We start from the raw sequence: 23,091 nt of genomic DNA, 5'->3' as shown, positions 1-23,091 counted from the left end.
AGAGTAGAAACTGTGAAGTGGTTTTAATATCACACAAAGCAGGTAGACTTAAAATATTTATTATATATGTATATGGTGTTTTTACATATATGGGGGGAGGTTACTGGTATATATGCAGAGGCCAGAGGAAGCTGCCAAGTGTACTCCTCTTACCAAACTTTGTTGCACTAACAAAGTGATAATTGTCTCACATGTGACAAGCTCTTACAAATTAATAAAAAACTAATAATTAATTCGATAGAAAAAATGGGGAAAGGCATTGCTGCTAGTAAAGAAAAACAATACAGTCTTCCAGTGAATTAGAAACATGCGGTATGACTCCCTTTTGCCTGTACTGTCTGTTCCTTGACTTGTTCATCTAACAATCTGTCCAATTGAGTCTATGAACATACATTTTTTATGTTTTTAAATCAAGCAGGTAAGAGGCTCTCTTGTTTTCTTTAAAGCTTCCTCACTATCTATGCCAATATAGTCTTTCTAATAATTGCTTTTATACATTCCTTAACCTTGGGATGTCGGTTGAAATTACATGAAGTTTAAAACTTCCTTGGGGGAAGTTGTGTAGAATTGCTATCATTATGTATCTAGCCTCTGGTCCAGACAGTGGGTACTCTACATCTATTGGGATCTTCACCTTACTCCGCCCTTGCTGACAGGCATTTATTTTGTGTTTCTCAAAAATTCCTTTGTTCTTTTCTCCATCTAGACTGGTATCCAGATTGTGCTAAACATGTGTGTGTGTGCGTGTGCATGTGTGTGTGTCCAACCACTGATTCATGGTAGACCTAATGGAGAACACACCATAAAGAAAAAGCAACACTCCTTACCCCACAAACCATCAACTGACAGATCTTCTAAGTTAGGGCTGGATGCTAGTGAGTGGTGCCCCCACCACCATGCCAGCTAGAATTTGAACTAGTTTAATCCTATGCAGGCCTTTTGTAGGCTTCTACAGCTGCTTTGAATTTATGGTCACAGCATTTTGATCATGTCTAGAGGACACTGTTTCTGCAGATCTTAGAATCTTCCCATCCCCTCTCTCGCAATGTTCCCTGAGGTGTGGTGATTGTCATTGTCTCATTTATGGCATTAGATTTCCACACTTATTCTCTGCCCTGTAACCAGGTGAGAACTTAATAACACCCTATTGCCAAAGACACCACATTGTTAGGCACAGTACAATGAGAAACTAAGCAATAACCAGGAGGGTCTTCCCTGTCGGCTAGCTCTCGTGGTACTGAAAGGAGCTGTGGAGCTTGCTGTAGAAGAAAAGTAATCCACAGGCTCACACAGCTGTGAACACTGAGCTACAAGGACAAGCAGCATGGCAAGATAAGTTCCTGGGCACAGAGTGACACCGTGTCATAGGGGTGACCAACTCATTTCTAATTGGAGTTAGGGCCAGCAGGAGGAAGTGCATGCCTCAAGCTGTAAATCTGACCAATACCCCATGGTAAGGAAGCTCATAGGCTCCAGAGGTGAACCTACTCCTGTCTGTGCTAAACAGACATGGAATCAACTTTTGCTCTCCAGTCCTGTCTCTGCCCGTAGATATGTGCAGCTCTCAGACATCATCAGAGAATTTCTAAATGTTTTATTCATTTCAGTAAGGCCTCTAGAATGTTTTCAGTGATGCCATAGCCCACCTTTGTGGGCTTGCTCTGTTTCTGTTGACAGCACTGGTCTAGAACCCTAATAAGAGGCTGTACTACATAAGAGATGCTATTTTTTTCCGCACTTAGATTGCTGATTTGTTATTATTGTAGGAGTTATGGCTCTATCACAAGAAGAGGGTCCTGCCAATTTCTTTAAGACTAGAGGAGCTACCAAGCACATAAAATATGTTTCTGTTTTAACCTGGTTGTTATTTATAGGTTTCTGTCAGCTTACAGAAAAGATGGAAAAAAGAACATGTGCCCTCTGCCCTGAAGGCCATGATTGGAGCGTGATATACTTTGTACCATCAGCTAATATAGCTGCTCATGAAAACTGTTTGGTAAGTTACTGGTGAATAACCTTAAAATTACTTGTGTAAGGCTAGAAAGATGGCTCAGTAGTTAAGAGCACTGGTTGTTCTTCCACAGGTTCCAGGTTCCATTCCCAGAACTTAGACTGTGGCTCACATCCACCCATAACCCCAGGCCCAGGGTATGTGATGCCTTCATCTGGCCTCTGAGGCTAGCCTAGGTCCTCTGGCTTGGCAGCAAGTGATTTTTCTTGACAAGCCACCTTACTGGCCCATCTTTCTCTATCAGCATTTTTCAGGAAGCAAATTTAATACCCATAAAATACAACATATTAATGCACTAAGGTTGCAGCTGGAACAGAATAGCAGAAACATAGAAAGGCCCTAACACCAAACCATGGGGGGGAAAGAGAGAGCTAAACCCAGAATTCCACATGCAAGTTTTAACATTTGCATTATGATTTCTAATTCTTATGCAATCCTTTGCCTGTTTAAGTATTATAATTTCCCCCATGTTTTTATGTTCTTTTTTTTTAAAGTTCATATGTAACATTAATCTTCAAATGAAAGCAGGTAGATTGTTTATATGACTCACAATAACTTCAGCTATCTGGACCTAGAGAGCTGGTAGCTCAGTTAGTAATGTGCCGAAGACATAGTGTCCATCAGTGTCCTGGCATCCATCCCCAGGACTCCTGCAATGAGCTGGACAAGACACTGTGTGCCTGTAATCCCATTAGAGGGAGGAACTTACAGGATTCTATAAGCTTGCAGGCCAGCCTGTTGAGCTGAATTTGTGAGATTTCCAGGTCCATAAAGTAAGGTAGAGAGGGGCTGGAGAGATGGCTCAGTGGTTACACCGCTCTGGCAGGTACATTTGACAGCACATAGGGGTTCATTCACAAGCGTTTGTACCTCCATTTCCTAGGATACAACACCTTCTTCTGACCTCTGCAGAACCCAGCCCACATGTGATACACAAACATACATGACAGCAAAAGAGTCATTGTTATAAAAAAAAATCTTAGAAAAGAAGGTAAAGAGCAGTGGAGAAAGACAGCCAAAGTATTCTGTCCTCTTCATGTACCCCAGCAGGTGCAAACACACACAGAGAACAAATAAATAAAATTACACAGATGCATAGAGCACACACAAACACACAAGCATGCTTATAAGACACACATATTTGATAAAATTGAAAACAAGATTGTAATTTGTGTGTGTGTGTGTGTGCGCGCACATGTATGACACTCTAGGGCTAGAGTTCACATGTGAGTTGGGTACTGGGAGCTGAATGTAGACTCTCTGGAGCACAGGAAGAGCAATGCACATGCTTAACCACAGAACCCTCTCTCCATCCTCTGAAATGCTGAAGAGGAAAGAGACTTGTGGCTGCTAAAACACACAAGGGAATTTAGAGCTAGCTGTGATCACCCATACCTGTAGTTCCATTGCTTAGAAGCTAAGGAAGTGTCCAAGGTCCAGGTAACATGGGCTGTATAGCTAGATCCTATCTATTAAAAAAAAAAGTCATAAAAGCCAGGTGTATTGGTGTATGGCTTTAGTCCCAGCACTCGGGGACAGAGACAGGGTTCTAGCCTACAGCTATGCTACAGTGAGACCCTATCTCAACAAGTCAAGAGTAGGTCTGCCATATGGTTGTGGAGGTAGGCACAGTCCTTGAAGTCTAAGAAGGAGACCTGGAAAGCCATCAGGAATGGCCTCTGTCCCTTGCTTTGGCTTCTCTGACTGCATGGCTTCAGCCATTGCCAGAGCCTGCTCTGCATTCCTAGGCAGAGAACAATGCTGCAGGAGCCACTGTCTGCCTGGGCCCAGAGTCAATAGAGATCAGTTACCCAGTACAACTGTGTCTGCAGACCGAGTTTCTCACAGGAGCCCAAGGTTCGTGTCTGTTCATCTCCTGCGCAGTGGCCAGTGCTCTGAGGCATTGTCCACTCTGCACTCCTCTGCAGCCCTTTTCGGAAGCATCTCTGACTTGTGTCGGTCAGGGCTACCTCACACTGACTCTGCGATTTTTTTTAGTTTTTGTTTTCTTTTGTTTTTGCTTTTGTTTTGCAACCTTCAGCTGTATTCATCAGGATTGGTGGAATGTGAGGCCCATAATCCATGTAAAATAGCTAGAAATGTTGATGTGAAATCAGTACTGGAAAGGATCTGGAGAGGAAGCACAATGGTAAGTTGACATGGCTTTTCTATTATAAATGATGAGTCGTGGGGTCTACATTCAAAGGATAGTGTGTTTGGAGTGGGTGGACAGATGGTTCTCAGTTAGGATTTCTTACTGCCCTTTCAGCACTGAAATAGCAATTCATAATTGCTTGAAACTCCAGCTGCAGGGCATCAGACACCCGTGCTGGCTTTCACAGACACATGCACTAACATGCTTGGTCTCTCAGACACACATAAACAGAAATAAAAATAAAAAACTGAGTCTTTCATCTCAAAATAGAGTCTATGGTGTAGCAGGGTTTGAGAAACATGTGGAGAGCTGGAAGGTGGACTGTGAGACGCTCCCTCAGCTGACGCTGTCTGCTTACAGCCAACTGTCGCACACATCAGCAGAGCAAGCTTGAGATGCTTCTGTCTGGGTGAAAACTCTCTGGTCAGACAGGGTGGACAAGTCCTTACTGTCATTCCAGCAGAGCAAACACCCATTTCCGCAGCTCAACAGCACCATCTAGGCTTTGCTTCTGCTCTCCTGCCTCAGAGCAGCTAGCTGGTCCTCCTGGTGCCTCAAAGCTGCAGGCCACAGTCAGAGCAAAAGGCTTTATCCTTCATCTGCAGTAAGATGCCTTCTGAATGCCAAGGGTGGCTGCATGTCTTTCTGCACCAGTTCTGGGTGGTTATCATTGTCAGCATCTGCCTTGGGGCTGAGGGCATAAGGGGACTCTGCAGGAAAGAAGAATGGGAAAGGCTGTCTCTCTGAGGTCCACTGGGTCTCTGGGCTTCTTTATAAAAGGCCATTTGCAGATTAGTAAACAGGTTGGCAAGTTTGAGTGTTTCATGGCTGACCACAAGCACAGTAAAGTGTTAATGACTGGAGCCACAAAATGCCTAAGCATCAGTATGTATGCCTTCATATAAAAACAGATAGGGAAATTAAATCAAGGGATCAAGAAAAACACTATGGTGTTAGTTGTGTCTTCAGTTTTTAGTTTCTATACACTGGAAACGGGTTTCATTCATTTCATATTATCCTCAGTAGCAACCCTGTAGAGCTGGTACCACTATCCCAGGGAGAAATGTCTAAGAGGAAGTCATAGAAAGTGCCAGCTGAGATGATAATCTTTAGTGTCACAGCAGGAGCTGCTCTGAACTGAGGTTCAAAGTCCCCCAAACCAACACCTTGCCTAGGGATAAAGAAGCCTGCTAGTTTCACTTTTAAGAAATCTCTCTGTTTTTCCATTTATGTGGACCATGATACAACTGTCTCTGCTGGACCTTTCATGGCTACTTATCTGCAGTTTTGCTGAAAGTTCCTCATGGGTTGCCAAGTCTAATTCCTATTTAGTGTGGGTATGTAGGCTGGGATATGCCAGAGATAGCCAGGACAAAAACACTGGCCTGCAACATTTAATGACATCCTTACATTTTAATAATGAAACAAGTATTTCCTCATTATGATCTATTCTTCTATAGATATGCTCGTTTTGTAATAATGAAGGAGCCATCGTAAGGTGTGGTGAAACATCTTGTGCCAAGAATTACCACTTATTCTGTGCCAAGGAGGACTACGCAGTTCTACAAGGTGGAGTTACAAGAACTTACAAGTAATCAAATAGCTTTCAAACTCCATGGTGGGGGGTGTGTGTGTAAGGAATGGCTAGCCTGTGACATACTTCTCAAGTTCAATTCATGCAAATGAGTTTCATGTGGGAACAGGGTTATGGGATACCAGCAGGAACTCAGCTTTACATTTCTGCACATGACAGGAAAAGAACTACTCAAGGGTTTGTTTGACTTTCTAAATCTTCTCTGTCCTCTCTTGTTCCTGGGAGAGCCTCATTCCTAATGACATCATTCATGTCCTACAAGAGACAGGAGCCAGTCCAGCTCTGTTCTTGTCTGCAACGGGAAGACACCCTCCTTCACTCACTCATCCACAGGTCATGGGTCTGTCCCCATACTATGTGGGAATGAGCTGTTGCCTTCAAGTGTTGGACCAGACGTGGAACTGAGGTTGTGGGAGCTGACAGATGGCAAGCACCTTTACCTACAGAGTCACCTCGCCAGCCCCCAGCTTGTCACTGTTTGTAAAAGTTCATTCAGTTTTGAACAGTGCTTTTTATATTTGAATTACTGAGAAACCTATAGAAGGACTTCACATTCATCATTTATGTTCACAAAGAACTCACTTTACTGACAGCCATTTTTACACACATGAACAAATGAAAGGGACTGAAGTTCCTGCTGGATATAGGTTTTATTTTTGAGACAGTATCTCACCAAGTAGACCAGGCTGGCCTTGAAATTACAGAGATAACTTAAAATTTTAAAAAGTGTAGTAACCACACTGTAAATACTTAACTCAATGTAAACAACAACAACAACAAAACAAAAACAACAACAACAAAAACCTTTTTAATTATATAATTGTTTCAGAAAGGAACAAGTGGGCTTCTCTGCAGTTTAAATTTTATTTTAAGCATTCAGGTGGATAGAGTAACTGAGACACTTCACAAGGTGCTGAGGGATACAAATATAATGAAGCTAACAATTTCTCACCAAGCTGGGGGTGGGACACAGGTGCACACTGGCTACTCTGAACACTGGCTCATGGGAGGGGCTGAAGTAGGAAGAGGCTTCACATTGACTTGAAAATTACTGACACTGGGCATGGGGAGGACACAGGAGAGAGAGTGTATCCTAATATTCTCTATACTTCCTTTTGCATTACAAAACCTCATAGGCAAGCATGGTAGTATAAGCCTAAAATCAATGTACAGAAGAAGTGAAAGTACAAACCCAAGTCCCTCTGGGAATGCAGTTGAGACTAAATGAAAGGTGGGCAGAAGTCCCAGGTCCAGAGGAGGTGACTGAGCTGGGTGCTGTTAGGAAGGGCACTGGAGTAACTGGAGGACCCTAGGTCTCATAAGAGCTAAGACAAAGGCAAGCCTGGGCAGAGAAGTCCCCTACAGCTCCTCACTCCTGTTCTCTAGCCTGCTATGCTGCCTTCTCTCTCTCTCTCTGAAGACACTCACCAAATCCAAGTGCTAGTGAAGGCCCACTCTGATCTGAAAAGTCACTCTCCACAGTGTTGCACGTGTGTCTGTGTGAACTGTGAAGATCCGCAAGATTGTGGGTGGTCAGAGTGAAGCTTCAAATCTTAGACCATAGTTTCTTAGATGCCCCTCATCACAGCCTAGGAACTAGGAGTGCTCAAAATAGTCACCCAGCATTCACACCTTCAGAGAGTGAAGTCCTCTTTCTACTGCTCAGAGGGCACAAAGACAATGGCCACCCTCACCCACACTGGATGTGGATTGACAATTTGACATGGATTGAACACATTTCTTTTAAAAAATGCATACTTCAGCCAGTGTAATTCCATCTAGCTCTAATGCCAGCTCGGGGGAGACAAAGGTTGGTGGATCTCTACAAATTAAAAGATTCAGTGATCCTTTGAAATTCTGTATTTTCAGATTATTTTGCCCAGAACATCCTCCACAACAAGAAGAGGCCACTGAAAGTGGTAAGTTTCTAAAATGAGTTTAAAGAAAGCTAATTCCTTAAGTAAAACCTGAGATAATCTAATTATTTCTTCTCAGTTGTAATTTTTAGGAAGCACTGAGCTATTTCTAGTCATTGTCATTATATTTCTAACTCATTGAAAACTACCCTTAAACTGATCCTTGCTATCACTGTATGTTGACAGGGAATGATGCCTGTGTTTGTGTGTGTGTGTGTGTGTGTGTGTGTGTGTGTGTGTGTGTGTGAGTGTGTGTGTATCGGTGTGTGTGTATCATAGAGTTAGTTCATGGAAGGCCTTAGGTACATAGCTAGACCCTGTATCAAAAGAGTACTGTTTCCCATGAAACTTCATTCCACTTCATACCTATACTGTTAAGTACAATTGTTATACGAAAAATCACTGGTCAAAGAATATTACTGATGAAACTCTGGATCAGCAAGCACTGGCTCCTTAACTTCTGAAAAGTCTCTCTAGATGAGGAAAAGAGGACTGGCCACATCCCTGCAAGTCTTCAAGGAAGACCATGTCAGCATGAAGGGGGGAACTTGTTATTTCTTCACCTTCCAACAATCACCAATGACCCATGTTGACTCTGCTGTTCAACAAACACCCTCCATTTCAATCGATCATAGGCTTATGTGCTTATGATTAAAATGAATTGTTAGTTTTACGTTGCAAATGCTTAGGTTCAAGTTTGCCAGACTTCTGATTTTGTAATAAGGATGGCCCATACTTTTTATTGTATGCAAACTTCAATGCATATATATGTGTGTGTGTATATACATACATGTAATATATATGCACATAATATATATGAGAGACAGGGTTTCTCTGTTTAGACCTGGCTATCCTGGAATTCACTCTGAAGATCAGGCTGGCCTTGAACTCAGAGTTCCACCTGGTTCTACCTACCTACCAAGGACTGGGATTAAAGATGTATACCATAACCACCTGGCAATGTTTTATATATTTCAACCTTTAAATGGTTTCTCTTTCAGCTGATGGCCCAAGCATGAAGAGGAAGAGAGGAAGAAAGAAACGCCTCTCATCAGGCCCTCCTGCACAGGTAACTTGACTTATAGGCCTAATTTCTTCTCATAATGCTCTTACTTAGAATTCTAAATGCCAAAGCCTCACGGTTTTCAATCATTGGAGGAGTTGGCATTTGCACACCATCCTTCATGCATGTTCTCTCCTCAGTGGAGCTGAAGCTAACTTAGCGTGGCATCGTGGGGAGAATCCTGCACTCAGGAAGTGCAGACCATCCTGACATGGCAGAAGAAGCATACTGAAGAGTATTAAGAGGCTAGAGGCTCATGGGATGATGTCATTCCCTCAGCTTCTGTCAATTATTCCTTGAACCATGCTAGTGAAAACACGTGTCCTTTCATGACACTTAGTCCTTCACAGGCTGAGAGTACGGACAAGCATTTGTTTATAACCAAGTGTTTCCCAGTGACCTGGTCCACACATAACCAAATTTCTGACTTAAAATCTTCTGAATTATTAGATACAAAATGTAAAAGAATTTGAAGGGATTTGAAACAGTTTTTTATATCAGTTTCTATACATTGATTAGTATCAGACAATAATCTCTCCCTCTTATTCAACAGATGTTTTTCATGCCACAAACAGCATGAAAATGCCATTTGGATCCAGGAGTTCATCAAAACCAAAATTAAAAAAAAATTGTCTTAATATGCCTTTTTTGGTTAGATTTGATTAACAGATTTGATTTTGTAGAAGAACATTTTAATTTCATGTGGTATTCCAGGCCAACATGAAAATTCAATATAATCTTGGTTTTCTCTTCCAGCCAAAAGTGGTGAAATTCATGAGATCCAAAAGACATGTGACAGGAGAGCCTCTCGGCCACAGAGGTTGGTCTCAGTGTTGACTGTGTGACAATGATGGATCAAAATACTTAGAGGAATCTTGACCCATATAACTTAAAGCTGGTGTCATGCTTTGATCTTTATTCTTCTGTGTATTTGGTATATAATAAGAACATAAATCTTTATTGTAAGTATGTACTGTATTAGAACCCATACCATATCATAGTTATTTGAGCTGGAGTGGACCATTTCTTCTCATTCTGAGATGACATGCTTAAAAGGCAGGTAGGTTTGCCTGAAGCTATAATTCACTGGTATGTTACCCTTCACTGTGACAGGTGGCAGTCTTTCATATGCCAAATCTGGGCCAAGTATGAGGAGATGTCATCTCCATCATATAAAGTAAATTTTACAAAACCACATCAGTTCATTTAATTACAAGCAGAGAAATGTTTTCAGTTTTGAACCATTTACTATTTGAGCTACAGAAAAAAAATGCGACAAGTATGCTCACCCATCAACTGGTAAAGTATAAAGTGACCACATGATGCAAATAGCTGTCCATTTCCTCCTAAAGATGCATTCTTTGTTCTTAGATGCAGCTGTCAAAGCTCCTTTTCTTAAGAAATGCAAGAAAGCAGGACTTCTTAATGTTTTACTTGAATACATACTAGAAAAAATGAATTCAATTTATGGAAGACTCCTGGATGAGACTGCCTCAGAGTCAGGTACTGAATGGGCATTCTAGAAAACACACCTCCCCATGTTTCCCCAGCCCTTCTGTAACCCATTCTTTAAGAACACACATCATATAGCCGGGTGTGGTGGCGCACGCCTTTAATCCCAGCACTCAGGAGGCAGAAGCAGGCGGATCTCTGAGTTCGAGGCCAGCCTAGTCTACAGAGTGAGTTCCAGGACAGTCAGGGCTATACAGAGAAACCCTGTGTCGAAAAACCGAAAAATCAAAAAAAAAAAAAAAAAAAAAGAAACTGAGTCAGAAACAGGAGTCTACTGGCTTCCTGGGTCCCTTTGTGTGTCAATGTGTTTGTGTGTGTGTGTGTAGGATATAGACATGGTAGTACAAGTGCCCCCTAAAAAACAAAACTATTTGATCCTGTTATAGGCAGTTGTAGGCCACCCAACATGGGTGCTGGGAACCAGCCCTTAGGCTATAATTTTGATGGGCCTCGAATTCTATTCCTTTTTAAGTCCAGGGTCTTAAAATTATTACAGAGGCTGGAGTGATACCTCAGTGATGAACACATATATTCTTGCAGAGGACCTGAGTGTGGTTCCCCATACCTGTGTATGGTAGCCCACAACGCCTGGGCCTGAAGCTCCTGGGCAATCTGACAGTCTTAAGGACTTTGAAGATACACACACACACACACACACACACACACACACACACACACACACACTTAAAAATAAGTCTTTTTTTAAAACATTACATTGTGCCCCTGCGCCTGCACACAGGTACAGGTCAGAGGATAAGAGAGAGGGGTGGGTTCTGCCTCCACCATGTGGGTTCTGGGGAGTGAACTTAAGTCATCAGATGGTAACAAGCAGCCCTCCTCACTGAGTAATCTTACCGAGCTATGGAGAAGTTGTTTAGATCAACTACTAGTGGAAGTTTCTTTCTGAATGGCTCCTAGGGCTTAAAAAGTCCACTTACAGTGTGCAAGTGTCTGGCTCCTGTGACCTCCTGTAACATACAGCATGAGCTACAAGCCTTATAATTCCTGGTTAGAGTGATCTGAGTGTTTCATACTGTAAGGGACAATGTAAAATATCGACTTTTAAGTGACTTTCTCTATGACAAACCAAGACATAAATTAGCAATATACATTTCCAAGAGCTTGTTACATAATTTTAATTACTAATTTTCTCAAGTCTAAGAACTCTCAAATATTTGGGTGCCTCCTAATCACCTGGGGCTCCCTGGAACACAGGGGTTCCCTCCTCAGAAGTCCTGGCTGCACAGACAGTGAGCTGATGCTTCTCCTGATCCCTGCTGGGCCTGCACTGAGCTGCCCTCCTCTGACCCTCTCTCTTCCTAGTGGGGTTATTTTCTCTCTCTCCCTGTGTGACTGTTCACAATAAAGTTAACACATTGCTTCTCTCTCTAGACTATGAAGGGATCGAGACCTTACTGTTTGGCTGTGGATTATTTAAAGACACACTAAGAAAATTCCAAGAAGGTAGGTGATTCATAAAATAAGGAACAGTGTGTTTTAGAAACATTTATCATTCAGATCAAAAATAACAGGTCACATAACAGTCAAATATTTCTAAAGAGAATTTTTGTCAAATGAAAAAGCCCATTACAGAAAAGCACAACACATGGAAAAGAAAAATATGGAAAAAGTAGTGTACATATATATAAATACAGACATAGTTTATATATGGATAGACAGACAGATAGACAGACAGGCAGACAGATTGTCCACACTATACAAAATGCAGTAATTTGTGAGTGGTTGGATCACAGTGCTGTGTTTTCCAGGTAGACATACAAATGCTTTTGTGTACAGTAAAACAGATTGACAAGACAGAAACAACCCAAGTTTTTGACTCTATAGACAGGCATAGGCTGGAGCCGAGTAGACTTCCTGCAGCTCCTCTACCCCCAGGTAGCAACATGGAGGCAACAGTGACCCACCCTGCAGGCTGACTCCCTCTTTCTTGAAGAGATGTCAAGTTCTTTTATTAAGGTTTATCTTTAAAGCTTATCTCTCGAAGCAGTGAGTACTATAATTCTAAAATTAATCAAGTAAAAAAAAAAAACCAGCAAAATGAAGAATGATCAAGAAAGATTTTTGGTGGTTTTGGTTTTCATGTTTTGCTATTTTATTTAAACGGTAGTAGGCAGGCAGGAATAGGGAGACCTAGTTTTCAAAAGCATGATGCATTTAGCTGTGTGCTGTGGTACACACCTATAATTCCCAGCAGTTGAAAGGGTGAGGCAGGAAGATTGGGAGCCAGTGAAACTTCGTCTGAAAACCTTAATAAGCCTGCATTTATTGTGGCCTCTTTTAGTACTAAACACGTCCATGTGCTGCACCTCTAGACATGGGTGAGGGAGATTCACACAGAATGGTATGAGCAGCTTCTCTCCCTTACTCATAACACACTGCTTCTACAGTGATCTTTTCTGCACATGTGCATGTCAGTAAAACTATATGGCAGCAGGTTTTCCCTAAAGCGCAGCCAGGTTGCCTGTGTCACCTCAATGTGCACAGCCTCTCTCACTTTGATTCTCTGTTACTTGTTCTCATTTGAACTATGCAGTACTCAGTTTTAGTTCCAGAGAAGTTACTTTAAAAATCACACGAGAATGTTTGTTAATAAGAATAGCTATTTAAAAAAAAAAAAACAGCCTTCAGAAAGATGTATTTCTGTAAAATTACATGTGTCACTCAGCATAAAAGTTATATGTCTGAGAAATGTCACACACCATATAATGTGGGGAACCTCAAGGCACTAATCAAGACTGCACGGGAACCACCTGGAAAGGCTAACTTCTGACATGGCACCGTTCTGGGCTAGCTGATTCAGCCGAGGGTTCCAAGCTATCTGTAGGTATGCAGTCATTCTGACAACTGAAAATCTAAAAATTCAGTTGTGAAGATTCTAAACCCAACGAAAATGACCATGGTTGGTTTCTATAGCAAACATTTTCTGTTCCTAAATCTGACTCAAACCTGAGAGGTACCCAATGTCCTTGGAGCCAGAGATGTGCCCATGAAAGAGTTGTTATTCATAGGCCAGCCACATGCTCTAGTCTCTGAATAAATGAATACACTCTAATCTTGTCCTACAGTGAAGGAGAACACATGATACATGCTGGTGTCCATATTGAGTCACGAAAGTCAGAAAGGATATGAAAGGAGCAGTTTCTGCTCAGACCACTCTGCCCTCTCATTTGAGGCCGTTATATAAGGAAAATACTTGAACTGATCCAGACTAGAGACAGAATCCTAATGAAATCCCTGCATACACTGAAGCCATTTTCTTTCTTTTAAAGTAATCAAGAGTAAAGCTTGTGAATGGGAAGAAAGGCAAAGGCTGATGAAGCAGCAGCTTGAGGCACTTGCAGACTTACAACAAAGCTTGTGCTCATTTCAAGAAAATGGGGACCTGGACTGCTCAAGTTCTACATCAGGATCCTTGCTACCTCCTGAGGACCACCAGGTCAGATGCCAGGAGTCTCCTGAAGTGCAAGCAGACTCAGGAGACAGACTGTGACAGATCCACAGTCCCCTCCAGCTCTGACCTGCTACTGCTCATCCATGCTCTATACCTGACTGGGTGTTTCTTGTCTCCTCTCTTCTCATCTCACTTGTCCTGCTTTCCCCTGACAGTAAAAGCTGTTCCTCAGGAAAACTGGATGGGGCCTCCATGTTCTCCAAGGATCGAGGAAGTCTTCCTGCCTACCCTGCCCACCCCAGTCAAGGGCAGCAACACCAGAGCTTTGCTCAGCCTTAAATGGAATCTTAGAGCTTTCTCTTGCTTCTGCTGCTCCTAAAAATGGTCTCATCATGGTCTCCTCTCAGTATTAATAACTCCATCAGCATAGAGCAGACTCAACCCTATGCATTGCTCCCTGTTACCCTGGGTTTCTGCTCACTACCACATTGACAATATTTAGCACACTTAATAAATGCTTGTCAAAACCACTGAAGAGTTCACAGTTTATTTAATACAGTCCCAGGCAGCCCTCAGCTGTAGCAAGACACAATGCACTCTTCAGTGTTTACTGATTTTGTGGGTCTTCATCAGACTCTTTTTAAAAGTGTCTTTTTGGCATCAGTCATTACAAGGGCATGCTTCATGTTCAAGACCAACTCCAGCTTTTGAATCTGGGCTCTTTGACTCGAGCACCATTAGGGGGAATAGGGGATGTGGAGCACTAAGACTTTCCCCACCTGACAGTGTGCATCAGATCTGTGTACCGACACTGCCCCTCACCCTTGACTCCTCTCACATCCACATTTCTCATTTCCTCCCATGATCCTCTGGGCCACAGTAATGCACCTGACAAAATGGGATTGAGCTATCTTGTTTGTAATGTGTGTTCACACACTTGTGAAGGAATCACTCCTGGTGCAATACTGTGGGTACCAAGGCCTGTCTAAGCCAATTCAGGAGGGATCAACTGGAATGACTGCCATGTGAGCACCTGTCAGAACCAGCTGGGACCCTTTTATGTTAGTGCTTCCTCTGCTGCTTTACATACAGCTGGAATCTGTTCATCTCAGTAGATTATAGGGCACCAAAAGCACCACGTTTGGTGTTCATAATGTAGATGTATACGGGGCAAATTGCTAAAAGAAACCTGCTGTGTTATTACTGAAAAATGAGCCAAATAATCATAGCCCTCAGTTTAATAGCAGAACCCAGACAGCTAAGATGTCTTTTACCAGTTGCTCTCTGACTTCCATAATGATGCCATGGTACATGCACCCCTCCATGTACAAAGTCCATGTTAAAGATGTTACATCCTCCAGTATATCATTGAGTGTAGCCCAATCTCTACATTCTCCCAAGAACCGGGATGTCTCAGAAGCATTGTGCTGCTACTTTTCATTTTTAAGTTCTCCCAACTCAAATACTTTTTCCATGTGCTGGACCAACAGTCCTCTTCTAACAGAAATGAGATCTTTTGGTTCCTGAGGTAGTTGAGAACTAGTTGTCTCATTCAGAGTGGTACCTTACTTTCATTCTAACATTGCTAGTTTTAAGATTGTGATACAACCCATGTAACAAAATTTAACATCTCAGCCCTTTTTTGTTTGTTCTTTCTCCATATCAACCCTTTTAAAAATATGTAGTTTAGTAGCATCAAATGTAGCCAAAATTATTCATCTTAAACCACTTCACCTCTCAAAACGGTAACTATATATTTGACATCTGTGTTCTCTTCCAGCTCCTGGCATCCACTCTCTTTCTCCCTCCAGGAACTGGACCACATCCTGTTTATCGTTTTGTGGCCGACCTATTGTTTCATTTAAATTCACAAATTAATCCTTGTTGTATCAAAATAGCAACTGCTTCCCTTTTTCAGGTTTCTTTCTTTCTTTCTTTCTTTCTTTCTTTCTTCCTTTCTTTCTTTGTTATTCTTTAATCTTTTCTTACAGTCAAGTCTTTATCCCTCTCTTAGTCTGCTCTCTGACTGTTCTCTTCCCATACCTCCTCCCCAGTCTCCAAGAGGATGTGACCACCCCACCTCTACTTCCACCCCACCAGACATCCACTTGGTCTCTCCAGGGTTAGGTGCTTCTTCCCTCTCTGAGGCCAGACCAGGCCATTCTCTACTGTATATGTGTTGGGGGCCTTATATCAGCTGGTGTATGCTGCCTGGTTGGTAGTTTAGTGTTTGAGATATCTTGGGGGTCCAGGTTAGTTGAGACTGCTGGTCTTACTTTGGGGTTGCCCTGCTCCTCACCTTTTTATAGCTTTTCTCTAATTCAACCACAGGGGTCAACAGCTTCTGTCCATTGATTGGGTGCAAATATCTGCATCTGACTTGTTCATCTACTTGTTGGGCCTCTCAGAGGGCAGCCATGCTAGGCTCCTGTCTGTAAACATACCATATCATCATTAATAGTGTCAGGCCTTGAAACCTCCCCTTGAGCTGGGTCCCAATTTGGGCCTGTCACAGGACCTCCTTTCCCTCAGGCTCTTCTCTTTTTTTTCTCCCATAGTACTATATTCTAAAGGGAAAAGCCAACCACAACTGTACAGGCCTGTCTTAAGAGATTGTTTATTATTATATCATTCAAGAAATTACATAAATGAATCCTAAATACTGAACTTTCAATCATTGGTCTAATAATTTCAAGTATACATTTTGGGATCTTTTAAGAAATGTAACTTCTCTGGCTTCCATTATTACAACAGAAGTAAACATTAATTCCAAGAATTGTTCTGTTTTTCTATGAGTAAAATCAAAATCAATTTCAGATATCTACTTTGTTTCCTCTTCTGAGAAAGACTCTCAGACTTTTTTTGATTCTTTGGATCTGTTTATTATTACATGTTTATCTTATGGCTAATGTGCATTTGACATTGAGTACACACTGTGCATGGCCTTTTGGGTTTGGGTTACCTCACTCAGCATAATATTTTCTAGTTCCATCCATTTGCCTGCAAAATTCATGATGTCCTTCTTTTTTAATGGCTGAGTAGTATTTCATTGTGTAAATAAACCAGATTTTCTTTAGCCATTTCTCAGTGGAGGGACATCAAAAGAAAAGGGGAAGGAGCATTAAAAATATTCACTTTGCCCAGAGGAGGCTCCACTCCCAGGTGCTCTAGCACACGCAGGATCTTAGGGTCAGCAGTGAGTAGAACACAACATCTATTCCAGCACCACCAGGAGTAACTCTGACCAGCAGGATCCAGGGACACAGGAACCTGGGCGCACCAATGGCTCAGGTTCCTTCTGGTTTGTGCCAGTCTACCTTGGGCATGAGCTCAGAGGTACCCAGTCCCACAGCCCCAAGAGGAGGCTCCACTCCCAGGCACTCTAGCATGACCAGGATCTTAGGATCCCAGGAGCTTGGCTACACCAGATCTCAGGGTCTCAGAGGAAGCTTGGCTCCCAGAAACTCTGACACACCCAGAATCTCAGGATCACAGGATCCCCCAGAATCTGAGGATCCCAGGATCACAGAATCACAGGATCACAGAGACAGCTAGACTCTGAGCAGTTCTGACTCAACCAGGATTACAGGAAGGACAGGCTCTAGTCAGATATAGCAAGGGCAGGAAGCACTAGAGATAATCAGATGGCAGGAGTCAAGCGTAAGAACAGAAGCAACAGAAACCAAGGTTACTTGGCATCATCAAAACCCAAGTCCTGGATACACCATCAAAACGGGGAAAAGCAATATTTGGATTTAGTCACTTCTCATGATGATGATGGAGGACTTTAAGAAGGATATAAATAACTCCCTTAAAAAAAAAAAAAAACAGGTGAACACAGGTAAAAAGGTAGAAGCCCTTAAAGAGGAAACACAAAAACCCCTTAAAGAATTACAGGAAAACACAATCAAACAGGCAAAGAAAATGAAAAAAAAAATCCAAGATCTAAAAATGAAAATAGAAACAATAAAGAAATCACAAAGGGAGACAACCTTGGAGTTAGAAAACCTAGGAAAGAGATCAGGAGTCTAGATGCAAGCATCACCAACAGAATATAAGAGACAGAAGAAAGAATCTCAGGTGCAGAAGATACCTTAGAAAACATTGACACAACAGACAGAGAAAATGAAAAATGCAAAAAGCTCCTAACCCAAAATATCCAGGAAGTCCAGGACACAATGAGAAGACCAAACCTAAGGATAATAGGTATAGAAGAGTGAAGATTCCCAACTTAAAGGACCAGCAAATATCTTCAACAAAATTATAGAAGAAAACTTCCCTAAAATAAAGAAAGAGAAGTCCATAAACATCCAAGAAACCCACAGAACTCCAAATAGACTGGACCAGAAAAGAAATTCCTCCCATCACATAATAATCAAAACACCAAATGCACTAGACAAAGAAAATTTTAAAAGCAGTCAGGTGAAAAGGTCAAGTAACATATGAAGGCAGACCTATCAGGATTACACCAGACTTCTCATCAGAGACTATGAAACCTGAAGATCTGGGCAGATGTCATACAGACCCTAAGAGAACATAAATGCCAGCCCAGACTACTATATCCAGCAAAACTCTCAATTACCATAGATGGAGAAACCAAGATATTCCATGACAAAATTGAATTTACACATTATCTTTCCACAAATCCAGCCTTACAAAGGACAATAAATGGAACCAACACAAGGAGGGAAACAAACTATACTGAAGAAAAAGGAAGAAAGTAATCTTTCAACAAATCCAAAAGAAGATAGGCACACAAATATAATGCCACCTCTAATAACAAAAATAACAGGGAGTAACAATCACTTTTCCTTAATATCTCTTAACATCAATGGACTCAATTCTCTGATTAAAAAAAAAAAAAGACATAGACTAACAGACTGGATATGTAAACAGGCCCCAGCATCTTGCTGCATAGAGGAAACGCACCTCTGTGACAAAGACAGACACTACCTCAGAGTGAAAGATTGGAATACAACTTTCCAAACAAATGGTCCCAAGAAACAAGCTGGAGTAGCCATTCTAATTTCAAATAAAATCGGCTTTCAACCAAAAGTTATCAAAAAGGATAAGGAAGGACACTTCATATTGGTCAAAGGAGAAATCTACAAATATGAACTATCAATTCTGAACATGTTTGCTCCAAATGCAAGGGCACTCACATTCAAAAAAGAAACTTTACTATAGCTCAAAGGATACATCACACCCCACACAATAATAGTGGGACACTTTAACACCCCACTCTCAGCAATGGACAAATCATGGAAACAGAAACTAAACAGAGACACAGTGAAACTAACAGAAGTTATGAACAAATGAATCTAACAGGTATTTATAGGACATTTCATCCTAAAGCAAAAGAATATACCTTCTCAGCACCTCATGGTACCTTCTGCAAAATTGACCATATAATTGTCCACAAAACAGGCCTCAACAGATACAGGAAGATTGAAATAATCCCATGCACCCTATCAGATCACAATAGACTAAGGCTGGTCTTAAATTAAAAAACAAACAAACAAACAAAAACAGAAAACAGACATGCACATGGAAATTGAACAACACTCTATTCAATGATAACTTGGTCAAGGAAGAAATAAAGAAATTAAAGACTTTTTAGAATTTAATGAAAATGAAGACACATCATACCAAAACTTATGGTACACAATGAAAGCAGTCCTAAGAGGAAAACTCATAGCTCTAAGTACCTCCAAGAAGAAACTGGAGAGAGCTTACTTACACTATCAGCTTGACAGCACACCTGAAAGCTCTAGAACAAAAAGAAGCAAAATCCCCCAAGAGGAGTAGAAGGCATGAAATAATCAAACTCAGGACTTAAATCAACCAAATAGAAACAAAAAGAACTATACAAAGAATGAACAAAACCAGGAGCTGGTTCGTTGAGAAAATCAACAAGAAAGATAAACCCTTAACCAGACTAACCAGAGGGCACAGAGAGTGTTTCAAAATTAATAAAATCAGAAATGAAAAGGGAAACATAACAATAGAAACCATGGAAATTAAAAAACTCATCAGATTCTACTACAAAAAAAAGTTTATGCTCAAGTAAATTGGAAAATGTGGATGAAATGGACAATTTTCTAGACACAAAGAAGGTGCCAAAGTTAAAACAGGATGAGATAAACCATCTAAACAGTCCCATAACCCCCAAAGAAATAGAAGCAGCCATTAACAGTCTCCCAACCAAAAAACTCCCAGGACCAGATGGGTTTAGTGGAGAATTCTATCAGACCTTTATCAGACCTAATACCAATAGTCTTCAAACTATTTCACAAAATAGAAACAGAAGGTACACTCCCCAACTCACTCTATGAAGCCACAATTATGCTTATTCCTAAACCACACAAAGAACAAATGAAGAAAGAGAACTTCAGACCAATCTCCCGTATGACCATTGATGCAAAAATACTCAATAAAATTCTTGCCAACTGAATCCAAGAGCACATCAAAATAATCATTTACCATAATCAAGTAGGCTTCATCCCAGGCATGCAGTTCAATATAAGAAAATCAATCAATGTAATCCACTATATAAACAAACTCAAGGAAAAAAACACATGATCATTTCATTATATGCTGAAAATGCATTTGACAAAATTCAGCATCCCATCATGCTAAAAGTCTTGGAAAGATCAGGAATTCACGGCCTGTACCTAATCATAGTAAAAGCAATATACAGCAAGCAAGTAGCCAGCATCAAACTGAATGGAGAGAAACTTGAAGCAATTCCACTAAAAGCAGAGACTAGACAAGGCTACCCACTCTCTCTCCCTATCTATTCAACATAGTACTTGAAGTTCTAGCTAGGGCAATTAGACAACAAAAGGATGTCAAAGGGATACAAATTGGAAAGGAATAAGTAAAAATATCACTATTTGCAGGTGATATGATTGTATACTTAAGAGACCCCAAAAATTCCACCAGAGAACTCCTAAAGCTGATAAACGACTTCAGCAAAGTGGCTGGATATAAAATTAACTCAAATCAGTGGCCTTCCTTTACTCAAAGGATAAAGAGGCTGAGAAAGAAATTAGGGAAATGACACCCTTCACAATAGCCACAAGTAATATTACATACCTTGGTGTGGCCCTAACCAAGCAAGTAAAAGATCTATATGACACAAATTTAAAGTCTCTGAAGAAAGAAATAGAAGATCTCAGAAGATGGAAAGATCTCCCATGCTTATGGATTGGCAGGATTAATATAGTAAAAATGATCATCTTGCTGAAAGCAATCTACAAATTCAATGCAATCCCCATCAAAATTCCAACTCAATTCTTCATCTAGTTAGAAAGAGGAATTTGCAAATTAATTTGGAATAACAAAAGACCCAGGATAGTGAAAACTATTCTCAAAAATAAAGAAAAATAAAGAAATAAATAAAAATAAAGAAACTTCTGGGGAATCACCATCCCTACCTCAAACTGTATTACAGAGCAATTGTGATGAAAACTGCATGGTACAGAGAAGGCAGGAAGATCAATAAATTGAAGACCCAGAAATGAACCCACACACCTATGGCCACTTGATCTTTGACAAAGGAGCTAAAACCATCCAGTGGGAAAAGATACAGCATTTTTAACGAATGGTGCTGGTTCAACTGGCAGTCAGCATGTAGAATAATGCAAATCGACCCATTTTTATCTCCTTGTACAAAGCTCAAGTCCAAGTGGGCCAAGAGCCTCCACATAAAACCAGAAACACTGAAACTTAAAGAAGAGAAAGTGGGGAAGAGCCTCGAACATATGGGCCCAGGGGGAAAATTCCTAAACAGAACACCAATGGCTTGTTCTGTAAGATCAAGAATAGACAAATGGGACTTCATAAAATTGCAAAGCTTCTGTAAGGCACAAGACACTGTCAATAAGATAAAAAGGCAACCAACAGATTAGGAAAAGATCTTTACCAATCCTACATCTGATAGAGGACTAATATCCAAAATATATACAAAGACCTCAAGAAGTTAGACTCCAGAGAGCCAAATAACACTATTAAAAAATGGAGAGGAGCCAGCCAGGAGCCGGCGAACAGACCGGATTGTGACATTACCGCTGTACACCTATGGCCCTCCCATGCCGGGTAGCCAATTGCAGCCCCTCCAGTATTGGCCCTTTTCTTCTGCTGATCTCTACAATTGGAAAACCAACCACCCCCCTTCTCAGAGGATCTCCAAAGCCTCACTGGGTTGGTGGAGTCCCTTATGTTCTCTCATTAGCCTACTTGGGCTGATTGTCAGCAGCTGCTGCAGACGCTCTTCACAACTGAGGAGCAAGAGAGGATTCTGTTAGAGGCTAGAAAAAATATCCCGGGAGCCAGGTGGCCTAGCAGCTACAAAATGAGATTGACATGGAATTCCCTTTAACTTGCCCTGGTTGGGACTACAACAAGGCTGAAGGTAGCGAGAACTTGAGAATCTATCATCAGGCTCTGGACTCTGAGGTGCCTCAAGACAGCCCACTAATTTGGCTAAGGTAAGAGAGGTAATACAGGGGCCGACTGAACCTCCCTCCGTGTTCTTTGAAAGGTTTATGGAAGCCTTCAGGCAGTTCACTCCCTTTGATCCTACCTCAGAAGCCCAGGAGGCCTCAGTGGTCCTGGCCTTTATTGGGCAGTCTACCCCATATCGGAAAGAAACTTCAGAGATTGGAAGGATTACAGGAGGCTGAGTTACATGATCTAGTAAAAGAGGCAGAGAAGGTGCATTCCAAGAGGGAGACAGAAGAAGAGAAGGAACAGAGGAAAGAGAAGGAGAGAGAGGAAAAACGTGATAGAAGGCAAGAAAGAAATTTGCCCAAAATCTTGGCCCCAGTGTTAGAAGGGAAGAGTGGCAGAGAGAGAGAGAGAGAGAGAGAGAGAGAGAGATTGATTGATTGATTTTAGGAGACCCAGGGCAGGCCCAAGTCAGTTAGGGAACCTGAGCAAGAAGATCCCACTTGACAAGGACCAGTGTGTATATTGTAAAGAGAAAGGACACTGGGCAAGGGACTGCTCTAAGAAGAAAAACAAAGGACCAAGGGTCCTAGCTTTAGGGGAGGACCAAGATTAAGGGAGCCAGGGCTCGGACCCCCTCCCTGAGCCCAAGGTAACTCTGAAAGTTGAGGGGCAACCAGTCGAGTTCCTGGTTGATACCAGAGCAGAACATTTCAGTACTGCTACAGCCATTAGGAAAATTAAAAGACAGGAGTTCACGTGGACACTCAAGCACCAAAAAGCGTTTGATAAGATTAAAAAGGCTTTACTGAGTGCCCCTGCTTTAGCCCTCCCATATGTGACTATGCCCTTCACCCTCTATGTGGATGAACGGTAGCTAAAGGTGTCCTGACTCAAGCACTGGGACCATGGAAGAGGCCCTGTTGCATACCTTTCAAAGAAACTTGATCCCTTGGCCAGTGGGTGGCCGGCATGCC

General features: G+C 41.6%; 2 protein-coding genes across 2 annotated transcripts in view; both read left to right on the top strand.

Moving 5' to 3' along the window:
• Window positions 1-14,193, top strand: part of Gm45935 (predicted gene, 45935) — a 60,048-nt gene extending 45,855 nt beyond the window's left edge. The window contains exons 15-24 of the mRNA NM_001320725.1: window positions 1,875-1,996; window positions 4,053-4,160; window positions 5,627-5,757; window positions 7,630-7,679; window positions 8,678-8,745; window positions 9,496-9,559; window positions 10,111-10,242; window positions 11,644-11,715; window positions 13,542-13,708; window positions 13,879-14,193. Coding sequence (NP_001307654.1) covers window positions 1,875-1,996; window positions 4,053-4,160; window positions 5,627-5,757; window positions 7,630-7,679; window positions 8,678-8,745; window positions 9,496-9,559; window positions 10,111-10,242; window positions 11,644-11,715; window positions 13,542-13,708; window positions 13,879-13,881 — 917 coding nt within the window. The 3' untranslated portion in view covers window positions 13,882-14,193. The remainder of the gene's footprint in view (window positions 1-1,874; window positions 1,997-4,052; window positions 4,161-5,626; window positions 5,758-7,629; window positions 7,680-8,677; window positions 8,746-9,495; window positions 9,560-10,110; window positions 10,243-11,643; window positions 11,716-13,541; window positions 13,709-13,878) is intronic.
• On the top strand, window positions 1,514-14,193 carry Phf11c (PHD finger protein 11C). Its single transcript, NM_001164289.1, has 10 exons — window positions 1,514-1,996; window positions 4,053-4,160; window positions 5,627-5,757; window positions 7,630-7,679; window positions 8,678-8,745; window positions 9,496-9,559; window positions 10,111-10,242; window positions 11,644-11,715; window positions 13,542-13,708; window positions 13,879-14,193. The coding sequence occupies exons 1-10, from the start codon at window positions 1,772-1,774 to the stop codon at window positions 13,879-13,881; spliced, it is 1,020 nt and encodes a 339-aa protein (NP_001157761.1). The 5' UTR covers window positions 1,514-1,771; the 3' UTR covers window positions 13,882-14,193.
• Window positions 14,194-23,091: the final 8,898 nt, after the last annotated feature.

Source organism: Mus musculus, chromosome 14, assembly GCF_000001635.26.
Source record: "Mus musculus strain C57BL/6J chromosome 14, GRCm38.p6 C57BL/6J".
NCBI classification, from domain to species: Eukaryota; Metazoa; Chordata; class Mammalia; order Rodentia; family Muridae; genus Mus; species Mus musculus.
Note: the sequence above shows the minus strand (reverse complement) of the source record. Positions and strands in the feature narration are given on the sequence as shown.